An 11,551-nucleotide genomic window follows, 5' to 3' on the forward strand; every position below is an offset into this window, starting at 1 on the left:
CTATTTGGGTCTGCCTTGTTTTGTATGTTGTTATTGCCATCATCGCTGTATTCCTGCCTTCGAGCCAGAAGATTTCAGAGGAAGAGAGACTGAGAATCGCCAGGAGGGATGGACGAACGCGAAGAAAGATATATACACTAAGTTAAATGATTGAAGAAGGCTGAGGTAAGAATACGTCCACAGTTCTGAACCTGAGGCTGGGTTTGCTTTCTGCCATATGGCAGCGTAGTCAAGTCACGGAGGTTGCCTGACTCAGATAGGCGAGGGCTCAGGGCCTGGGGTTAGGGCTGGCTGGCTCACCTGCTGCCCATCTCTGCACCTTCCACAATCTCAGCTTCTTTTGGGATCACAAAGCCAAAGTCAATCACCATGCTTGCCTCTCTCCCCCCAGAGCTCCTCTACGTGATCTTGGACCACCTTTCACTCGACGCTCTCCTCCCTCTCCGGGTGGCCTCCAAGGTCTTCCTGCATCTGACCAATCCCCGAGTCTTCTCAGAAATCTCCATCAATCTCTCTACTCGCGGCTTCCATAGGAAACTCGAGCTTATTAAATCCATCTCCACCTCTTCCTGTACCTTCACCTTTTGCATAACGACGCTCAAGATCAGGTCGCTCCACCTGGGACGCCAGTATAGGAGAGAGCTGGATCAAGAGTCCCTTCAAGCCTTCCTCTCAGAGCACTTGCCGAGCTCGATAAGGAAGTTACAGAACTTAGAGACTGTCCAGTAAGTCTAGCTGCCAATCTGCCTCCGCTCCGTCCCGAGTACTAATGATACCGGTTCCTTACAGTTGGACCCATGATAGTTACCTGGATCCCCCATGCTATATCCTCCCCATCTCTGGCAGCCTTTCCTCTCTCCCCACGTTGAAGAACGTGCTGGTCAGGATCCAGTCCGTAAGTGGAATAGAATACTCGTTACCGTCTCTGAGGAGTTTGAAGAATTTATCTTCCCTTGCTGTGTTGGCCTGCGACAATATTCCCAAGGCATATTGGTGAGCAAGAAATCGCTCCAGCTGTAGGGGCATCGCCAGGGTTGGCTCTGCTTCGTATTTTCAATGGGTGGTTCGACACAGCGGAAGATCGTGTTTCATTGCAAAGCGCTCTCGGGAAGGCGAGGCCGGAGTTGATGGAGCTGGAGCTAGAGCGCGTGGCACTTCCTGTCACAGGCCTCAGAGAAACCCTCAAAGAAACCCTCTCGCGCAAGCTACAGCACCTCGCAGTATCAACGACACCCGGTGCTCGTGATGATGATTTCGCCTGGGATACACTATGGTCTGCTCTGATGGAAACACACGTGAAGTTATCGAGCCTGACTGTCGCTGGATCAGAGAACGCTATGGATGAGATGTTTGCCTACTTACTCTCATACACTGGGCTACGGAAGCTGAAGATCTGTGGGTTGCAGATGGATCAGCAAGATCTCGAGGAAAGCACCGGCCGCAGGTTCTGGGATCAAGTCGTTCCCCACCATAAGAATAGCCTAACCTTGCTTACCGTGACACCGATCTACGAAAGTGTTTGGTGCTACGGACCTGTTGCGGAAGCAGCACTTCTGCAGTGCTCGTCGCTCCGAGACCTAACTTTATGTGTCTGCAACGTCGATTCCTCTTGGGCGGAAGCCAAGCTGGCTCGAGCTCGCGAAAATAACAAAGTCGAGTTCCGTGATTTGGAAGTTCCTGATGGTGCTCGAGCGAATTGCGGAGTAAGTCTCTCTCATAAATAGAGGCATCCATTCTCTCCTCCCATCAAGACTAGGGCTGACTTAGCCATTGTTTCAAGGCCCTCATACTCTGCGACCTGACTATACGCCTAGAAACGCTAACGTTGCAGGCAGCCAAAGCGGTCACGGGCCGCGAAGATGATATTCTCCTCTTCGACTACGTCATTGATCCTGACCAGCCCTTTCCGTTTCTGACTCGTATTGAGAAGGTACTACTTGGGATGCGCGCTCCTGCCGAAGCGTCTATGAATTGGCCGCAATTCATGCAATACCGCCTGTTCGTGAAAAGTCAAGATCCGAAGGAGAACGGCATATGGCGCTATCGAATACGACGATTTGCGCGGGAAAGCGTCAGCGAGGATGAGAATGACTGAAGTAACTGGAGTGACTGGTAACTGGAGTCTCTAATACGATTAGTGAAACAGACGAGCCAAAATTGGTCAAAACTGGTTTCCCAAGCCAATTTCGGTAGTACAGTCGTGGTCACAGTTCCAACTACTGTTCGTACAGCCTATGTATGTACTATAGAGGACATCAAATGCAAACCCGAATATCTGCGCCTAATTCTCTCACTAATATGGATGCTCACATGTATTCTATTGCTTGTAAATACAACAAAACATCGATTTTACTAATATCCGAGAATTCGGAAGGCTCTAGCTTGTTTATTCTTTTTGCGATAGAGATCGAATAAACATTGATAGTAAAGACTGTATTGATTCTCTGTCTTGCCAGCTTGTGACATAGTGATAAATATTGCCTTTAGAAGGCACAAAAAGTCTAGAATTCCTACAATAGCCTTAAGTAATAATATTGTTGGTATAATATTCTCTCTTTTTATAAGAACTCTGTACTAATAAGTTATATATTATAATATAGCTTATAGGTAGATAAGAGTTTAGATAGGTATTAGTATTTAAGACTTGCTACATGCTGCTAGCCTTTTACTTATAGCAGCCTCCTAAAGCTCTCTTTTATTGAATAGACCTGAGTCTGGTGTCACTGGACTTTTTCTTTCCTTTTTTTTTTCTTTTTGCCCTTCCCCTCCCTTTACGTACTATAATAATAGACTTTAAATTGAGTATTATCAATGAACTATCAAGCATAACAGAACATTACTCATAGCTGGCATTGACATTGTCAGGGAATTCAGTTTATTCCACGCTTGGAAGAGGAAAGAATTCGCAGGGGGCGAAAATTTAAAATAATAGTGTTGGTAAAGAATTCAGCAGTGGATGAACGTCCTTATGCTAATTAAATGGTCAGCCGGTCCGTCAACCAGCCAATACTTGTACTCTACATAATAATACTTGGCAGGAGAGGAGAATAGTTCAATCCTCGCATCTAATACGAAGACGATAGATAATGATCATTGAGTTTAAATGACATACTTAATTCAATTCCAAAAAAGTTATCTCGTAAATAACTACCTGAGGAGCTATATACACCCCTGACAAGGCAGGAGCTTAGCTTCATTTCACTCGCTTCTTAAGCTGCCTACGACGACGTCTGCCTATCACTAGCAGACCCCGTAACAGGATTATTCCCCGGCAGCGCAGGAATCGGCGCCGTAAGACCCAGATCCTCCGCCGGGGCCGGGAAAGCGTCCTGCTGCGTCGTAGCGCCCTGGACATGCCCACCAGTGATAGAGCAGCCGGGATCATTCTCTCCCTGGGGGCCCGTACAGGTAGCAAAGGCATTCTGCAACGCATCGATGTCGGTCCAGCCATTGACGAAGTCGGCGTGCAGGCCGTAACCCGTCGGATCGCCCATGGCGTACACCCAGTTCTCGTAGTCGGTGTAGTTGGACACGTCGTAGAAGAACTCGAGGAAGATGGAGAAGATGGCGACGGGGTGGGATTCGGGACAGACGCCGGTGTTGTAGTCGCCGATGGCGGGGTAGGACATCTACATATATCTATCATTAGTATTGTGTGTTTTTTGGGAGGTTCTCCTTTTGCTAGGGGTTTTGTTTAACTGACATGACTGGTATGGTCCGGACTGTCCAGGTTCTTCCCATCCCAGCAAGACGGGAAGAATGTCTGAGCGCGCAGTCTCAGACATGGCTGGCTGGGGAGAGAATTGGTGTAGATGCTGTCTGTTTCGGTCAGGCACATGTGGGACATAGCTCTCTGGGCGAAGTTGGAGTCATTGTAGGTGCTAGACAGTCGGTCAGCGGGACATAAATAGAAGCAAGGTCTTCAGACTGCATACCGCAGCATCGGATTACCCGCCACCATGCGCAACCCAGCAGGCGGCGCCAGCGGATAAGAGCCATTCGTAGGGCAAGAAGTCGCTCCAGCAGTGTAGTTGCAAGCCCTGTTCAGGTAGTAGACTGCCTGTCGCCGACAAAAAAAAACAGTAAACGACCACTCAGCAATAATAGCACAGGGGAGGAAAACACAAACATTCCCCTGAAACGGAATGGCCTCAAACGTTCCATCAGAATTGAGATGATACAGCAGCGGCTGCCAGTAGTTACTCCGGTCAATATTCACGCTGCACGTCGTATTCTGCGCATTCGGCGCCAGGTCCTCGGACATGGTGCGGTTGAAGTTGGTGCCGCCGACGACGACGTGCGTGTGCGGCGAGACAACGCCGGGAAAGAGGATGGGATCGGAGCGTTGGTATGTCAGGGGAAGACAGCTGAGGGTGAATTCGCCGCCCTGGCAGGAGGCCAGGCGAGGGAGGTAGAGGAGGAGAGAGGCAGCAAGGGAGGAGGAGGTTAGGTGAAAGAACCGCATGATGGCGAGCAGTCAGTCAATCGATCTGAGAAGAATTCCTGTTCGAGTTGATGGTTTGTCGAAACTGGGACATATATTTATATCCCAGTATACATAAATAACAGTACCACGGTGGAACAACTACCTTTTTTAGGCGGGTTACATCAGGGACTCTGTGATCTGCGTTTCCACAATTTGTTTAGCTAGCGTCAGCAGACACAAAGATCGATAAGCCAGGCTACTTATCCCCCGATGATTCCCCGCGATGAATGTAACGAGCTGGTCTCTTAGTACAGTAATGTACAGAACATTGTGCACAAATGCAAATGCTGCATACAGTTCAGTGTTGGTTACATTAAGGTTAGGTTGAGGTGCTGTAGACTGTTCTACGGTCAATCTTTTTAAGGCTAGTTGAACAGTATTATTAATAGGGGCTGTCAATCAATCAATCAATCGTAGTAGTAGATAGACAGACTTTGGATGGCGTCATACTATCGACTGATAGAGACGTAGATTACTCCGGTGAGCGAAACAATTAATAGACTGCTGTAACGCTTTGCTACTGTCACCCTTCTTTTCGAGTTGCCAATCATAATCTCTATTTAGCGATCTGCAGGACTGCATGAATAACCAGACTTATGCTTAGACATCCTTCCAGGTAAGCTTACATCTACATCATCTGTCTAAAATAGCTTGTTTTGTTTCGGGTTCCACATGGATTGTTTCTGATATTTATTTGTCTGTCTGTAGCGGAGAGGAGTGGAGAGTGAACGTTTACCGCAGCTTAGATTCGTCTGTAAACTGATGAGGAATAAAACATCTACTCACACTCACACTCATTCACTCATTGAAATTATCGAGCGCCGTAGAGGGACTGTACATACATACATGCAGAGAAAAGAAAAGGCAAAGGTAAAAAAAAATTACAGGACCATCAAGACTCGTTATCTGTTTCAGTTTCAACTAAACCCCAATACTAGGGAGGTACCTACCCTCGACCTTTTTCCCAATTGAGTTATTGGTCATCTAAAAACGCGCGCGGGGAAAATTCTGAGTTTCTGACACAAGCTTGGATCCAACACTAACTAATTAAACTAAGTTTAAAACACTCATACCTGACATTCTAGGTACGGAGTACTTATATTAATGTTACATGGTTCGAAAGTTAGTTCCGGGGTTCCGGGGCGTTTGGTCCGAGAGATATCCCGAGGTCCTGGGACGTCCGGAGGAGATTTCGATTTTTGTGCTGTGTATATTTAAACTTGATGCTTTGTAGGTCTTTGTTTTCTTTTTCTTTTTATTTTTTATTTATCTTTTTTTTTTGTATAAGACTATGGGTGACTGGCTGAAGAACTATCTATCCATCACACAACTCACGCTGCAGATCATTCAGCTATGATACAGTACATCTACAGGATACTACTATACATACTGTTAACAGTAACGATGAAGTAAAAGTTTATAGAGAATGAAGAGAAATAAATAAACCATCAAAAAACCAACAGCGGATGAATAGTAAAGACGCTGATAAGCATATATTTAGAAGCGTATTATTTATAAGAGTAGCCACCAACTCGAGAAGGAAGAATTAATCGAATTAACGAGCGGAATACTTTCCCAAGGATTGTCTCCTCGTCGACACCAGACTTACATCGAGGCAGTGCCGTTGTTGATAATCAGATCAGCGATCTTCTCCGCGAGCATGTCTAGGTAGGAGATTAGCTGCCTGCGCTGAAAATATCGAGTGATGGTGATGACTTACAGACTGCACTCTGGGGATGGCCAGGCGGCAGGATCGGGAAAGCACTGGCATCGACGACACGCAGGTTGTTCACGCCAAACACGCGGGCCTGCGAATCCACCACCGCCATAGGGTCGTCCTTCTTCCCCATCTTGCATGTGCATGCAGCATGCCACACCGTCTGCACGCTCTTCCGGATCGCCTCGAGGATCTCCTCGTCCGTCTGCACTTGCGGGCCGGGATAGTACTCCTCGCCGATAACGACGGGGTTCATGGCCTCGCTGGCGAACGCCTCGCGCGCGCGCTTGAACGCTGCCACCGCAACCTGCGCGTCCGTCTCCGTGGACAGCCAGTTCGGGTTGACGATCGGCTTGTCCGTGATCGAGGCCGACCGCAGCGTCACATTGCCCCGAGACGTGGGCGACACCAGGGCGCCGAGGATGGTACCGTACGAGTAGCCGTCGAAGGGCTGGTTCAGGAGCAGGTTGGAGAAGTCTCCCACGTAACCCGGTCCAGAGATGTACTAGAGAAAAAAAAAAGAGTCAGCCAAGGTATATGCCAACAGACGTTGCAAACCCACCTCGATGTTCGGCCAGTCATCCGGAAACGCAGCCAGGTCCTGTTTGGCTTGTGCGGTGAAGTTGCTGAGGTACTTGTCGGGCACCTTCTCCCATCCAAGGAAATCCGCCGAGTTGCTGGTCAGGGGCCCGTTTTTGTTGACGATATAGTTGACCAGCTGCTCGGCCAGATACACCGGATCGCGGACGACCTTGGTGAACGTGTCGACCTTGACGCGGTAGCTGGGACCGAACAAGACGTGGTCCCACATGTTCTGTCCGACACCAGGCAGATCAACCACCACGGGGATGTCGAACTGCTCCAGCGTCGCCCTTGGTCCGATTCCGGAGAGCATGAGAACCTGCGGGGACTGGAACGCGCCGGCAGAAACGATGACTTCCTTCGCGGCGTTAATCTGGTAGGTCAGGCCGTTGGACATCACCTCGACACCCGTTGCAGTCTTGTTATCGTCGAAGAGGACCCTCTTCGCCATTGTGCCCGTGTAGATCTTGAGATTCGCCGTGCTACCGTTCATGCTCTGGATGAATGAAGCCTCAGAGCTGCTCCGCGTCTGGTCGGAAGGCCGGATCGTCAGCGGGGTGAACTGGGATCCGATCAGCTTGCCGCTGTTGAAGTCGTCGATTTCGCCGATGCCGATGGCCCGCAATCCCTTTGCGACCCAGGTCGAGAAGGGGGCAGCATAGTTGGGGAAGGAGACGTGCAGCGGTCCGCCGCTGGACGAGAAGGCGTTCGGGTTATACTGGGCGGTTGCGTTGGCCGCACGCATCTCCGTGTTGGGAGGCGTAAACTGCACGCTCTTCTTGAAATACGGCAGAAGCTTGTCGAAGGTGTAGCTTTGGTCGTCGACGAGGTCGGCCCATTGCTGGAAGGATCCTTCGGTTCCTCTCTGGTAGATCATGAAGTTCAGGGCCGATCTATATGGTCAGCAACATCTCTCCCTCATAGTCGTGACAGGAGCGCTTACGTTCCACCAAGGCATTTGCCGCGCGCGTAATGCACCGCTCGTCCAGCCGCACCCGGCATCTGCTCCGTCTCAAACATCCAGTCGACGAGAGGGTCGCCATCGGTCATGTCCGCCCCGACAAAGGCGAAGTCACCGCCGGGAGTCGACGCGAGAACCGGATCTCCGACCTCGTAGAATTCGCCGGCTTCGATAATGGCGATTTTATATCCGGCCTGCGCAAGACGGGTGCCAATTGCATTGCCGCTGGTTCCTCCACCGACGACGACATAGTCGTAAGTCTGGTTGACACCGATCTGGCCCGCCAGCGCGCCCAGGGTGCCTTGGATCAATCCATCGGGAATATCAGCGCCCAGCGTGCCCAGTTGGCGTCGATGAGGAGCTGAGTGAACAGTTAAAGCGAATGGCAGGGTGGCCAGAGCCGTAAGGAGCGACAGAGAACCGACCATTTTGCAGGCAGTTCAGTTGGAAGAAAGCAGCCACGCCGGTGAGGAACCAAGAAGGCTGCCCAGACATGGGTGCTCCCCTTTCATATATATATGCGTGTCATCTCCATTGAGCTAATTATGCGAGAATTAGTGTAGGAAGTGCGTGGAGCAGCTCAACGGTCGAAAGCATCCCTGTGCCCTGTGATCGGGGGGGGGAATTCCCGCGGTGTTTGTATAGGAGGCTCAATGCAAAGGAAGAATATGACTGGCTGAGGGTAAACAACCACGTTTTAGCACGAGGACCGGCTCTGTCTATCAAGCTGTCACTATCAAATTTGGATGGTATCCTCAGGGGGATTTCCAGGGGAGTACGGAGTCTACGCAAGCACCATCGTCGGAGCCTCTCATGGTGCTGCTGCATCGTTGAGAGAAGCGAGGAAGCGAGCGGCCTCCTGCGGCAATAGGTAAGACTCCGTATTCTTCATGCTAGACTGTACTGCTGTGAAGATCAGCGACGCCGGCGACAGCGGCTCAGCTTGGCGACGCAGCAACGGGGATTTGATAGAGTGGAATCGCACCCTGTGGCGTTCAGAATGGGTGCTGATCTGCACAGCAGTTAACTTGGGACGCCGGGGAAGGATGGAAATGGCTGAAGAAGTTTGAATAAATCCGTGGCTAGGACCTCTCGCTTGGTTTTAAGCTTTGTGTGGCAGAGAACAAATGTCCAGACGGGCGGGCCGTTGGGTGGAATAACGGTTGTACCGCAGTGACTGGATGAAAGTAGACATAGTAAGAAGACTGTAGAATTGTTGCCTGGTTGTGTTGCATTACTGTATTTATTAGAAATTTATGAAGAGATGTGATGGTTTATACTAGTGACAGAGTATCAATGCTGATGTGTTGTGCACTCATTCCAGGCTGTGTACGGAGGAAGGGGCAAGGTTCCTTCTGAGCTCGCTACGGAGGGTCCTTCATTTAAGGAAAGAACAGTCCACATGCCTCCTGACAGACCTTCCATATGTGATGGGGCAGAGGATCCGACAACATACTCCGTACACAAGGTGTGGCCGTCCATGTCCTGCACGCGACAAAAACCTATATGCTAAGAGAGATGGTGCCAAAATGTAGATATTACTGTTAATAAAGACGCAATGTTAAAAGAAGCCATGGTATCAAGGGTATATGGTCTATATTTAATGAGTTCTGGGTTATAACCCGTCCTTATTCCCCCCTTTTTTTAAGGTTAGAGTCGATGGCCTGTGGTAGAAATCTAAAAAATTTTACTAGTAAAATACCTGAAACGTAGGGATTCCAAGTGATTGGAGTTTGCTTCAGTCTAGAAAATCCTTTCTTTCTTCTCTGTCGTAGAACCTGTAACTATTGTATCCTTATACCTCTGCCAATACTACCTATTATCTGACGTATCTCTTTTTGATCCCGTATTAAATCTGGTACCTGTTAAAACTGCATAGCAAGGAGGATCCCATAGCAAAATGAATATGGCAATACAAATGGTAATATACTCCGTAGAACCAGTATCAGAGGATTCGAGTCATTCGACCAGTGAGTTGGGGCCCACGAGGACAGGCGAACGGATCGTCTGTCAACCTCACCGTCGGATCCGCCAAGTCGACAAGCGGAGCGCCACTTTGCGCCTTCGATCTGTGTTAAGGCCAATAATTGCCCACCATTAAGTCCTCCATCTGGATCCACATTCTGTCTCCCCGAGTCTTGCCCCCTTTTTTCCCTGTCTTTCGTGACGTTCGTTGAAGCTTGTGGCAGCCTTCCGCCGCTGCTTTCCGCGCCTAAGCGCAGCCGGGCTCTGACCATCTGCTCCGGAATTTGTTAAAAGAGTCTATCAATCACCGCTCTGGAGTAGACAGAGGCATCAAAATTTCTCCGGCCCGTGGACCAAATCCCGATGGATCAGCCAGCCCATTAATGTGAACGAAACCTCATACAAAGGAGAAATGGAAAACATACTCATCAAACTGCCTCTGGTATTATTACTGTCCTGTTTATTGTCAATAACCTACATACTCAGTGTTGATTCCTGAGAAACTGTCTTGAAACGATCATGTTTGTTGTTGGAGGATAACCTCTTCCGGTTAGTCTGGTGCTCTCGCTTGAGCCTGAGGCAGCCTATCACAGCATCCTATGGCAGCACCTCATAATAATTACGGAGTACTCCTGGGCATCAAGGTTTTCTCCTTCTTGCAAAGTGTGACTGGGTTCCAGAATACGGACCATCTCCGACTCGGTACCGGTGAGTACGGAGTACTATCACACATACCAGCAGCTGTCGTTGGCTGCCAAGAGACGCCATCGGTGCGGCGTAGCCGAAGAAGCAACGAGCCCCACACGTGACAGCAGATAATCTCCTCCGTATCGAGTATGGCCATCTCCAGGATTCCGCTCCTTCCCCCACACCCGCCAGCCTGAATCCAGAGAGAAGGCCATCGATGCGACGCAGAAGAATTCGGGATGCACTAAACCCAGACTGGCCTAGTCAGGGAAACCCAACAGCCCGTGCCAAGCCACCCGGCACTAAACCGATCCCTGCCCATTAAACGCCCGGTTTTATACCATGGTTCGTGGCAGGGAATAGTGGTTCGTGCATGATCTTGTCTTGACTTGGGAGCAAGGAGCAGCGATTATTCATACTTGGACAGCTGAGAGCATGCTATATACAGAGTACAACCCTCGTAAGTGATGCATGTCATTGTAGGTCGCTATGCAATGAGGTTTTTTGTCGGTGTAATTCTGAAATTAAGCTTACTCCCGTGCTGCTGCTATGATAACTTTTGAGCACGGCCGTACAGTTCTATCCTCTCATGTGGGGCTGGTTGCTATTTAAGGTATGTGTTGAGTCCAGAATAGAATGCTATAGAGTACGAAAGACGACTCTGTAATAATAATTCCATTTACGTTTGACCGTCGTCTGCCAGCACAATATATGTCAAGCGTACTGGTATACGCACCTCTCAACGATTGTTACGACTCACTGCACAATTAATTCTCCTTAGCTGCGGTTGCTTGATCCTACTCATCAATTATTACGTCCAAGAACCCTCCAGTTCAAGTGCTATCTCAATGCCTCTTCTTTGCCTGTGCCGTTGTTTTCCGCTCACTGCTCTCACGTGACAGGACCCCGGCTGCTCCCGGGATTCCCTCTTTTGACGAGCCGCTCTGAGGGATTCCAGACTCTTGCCTCTGGGATACTCTATCTGCCATTGCACAATGCTGTTGATTCTCCACACGAAGCAGTGACAGGTGGTTAAAAGAAAAAACCTCGCTGGCCGGAGTCGAGCAGCTTCACATGGTGTGCAATGCTACAGGTGAGTAACGTGGCACACGTGATGGCCACGCCAGACCGCTCAGCGCTGACATCGACAGAG

The 11,551-nt window shown here is 49.5% G+C and overlaps 3 protein-coding genes across 3 annotated transcripts; 1 reads left to right on the top strand and 2 right to left on the bottom strand.

Annotated features, from left to right (window-relative positions):
- Positions 1-369: 369 nt before the first annotated feature.
- T310_5656 (uncharacterized protein) lies at positions 370-2,095 on the top strand (the record flags this gene model as incomplete). Its single annotated transcript, XM_013471479.1, has 3 exons — positions 370-725; positions 986-1,703; positions 1,832-2,095. 3 exons carry the CDS (start codon positions 370-372, stop codon positions 2,093-2,095), a joined length of 1,338 nt encoding a protein of 445 aa, XP_013326933.1.
- A 1,123-nt stretch (positions 2,096-3,218) lies between these two features.
- On the bottom strand, positions 3,219-4,465 carry T310_5657 (uncharacterized protein; the record flags this gene model as incomplete). The annotated part of the gene is made up of 3 exons (XM_013471480.1): positions 3,219-3,629; positions 3,704-3,881; positions 3,936-4,465. The coding sequence occupies 3 exons, from the start codon at positions 4,463-4,465 to the stop codon at positions 3,219-3,221; spliced, it is 1,119 nt and encodes a 372-aa protein (XP_013326934.1).
- A 1,626-nt stretch (positions 4,466-6,091) lies between these two features.
- Positions 6,092-8,174, bottom strand: T310_5658 (Choline dehydrogenase; the record flags this gene model as incomplete). The annotated part of the gene is made up of 4 exons (XM_013471481.1): positions 6,092-6,150; positions 6,207-6,708; positions 6,766-7,678; positions 7,729-8,174. The coding sequence occupies 4 exons, from the start codon at positions 8,172-8,174 to the stop codon at positions 6,092-6,094; spliced, it is 1,920 nt and encodes a 639-aa protein (XP_013326935.1).
- Positions 8,175-11,551: the final 3,377 nt, after the last annotated feature.

This window comes from Rasamsonia emersonii (assembly GCF_000968595.1).
Source record: "Rasamsonia emersonii CBS 393.64 chromosome Unknown ctg1118621760314, whole genome shotgun sequence".
Lineage (NCBI taxonomy): Eukaryota > Fungi > Ascomycota > Eurotiomycetes > Eurotiales > Trichocomaceae > Rasamsonia > Rasamsonia emersonii.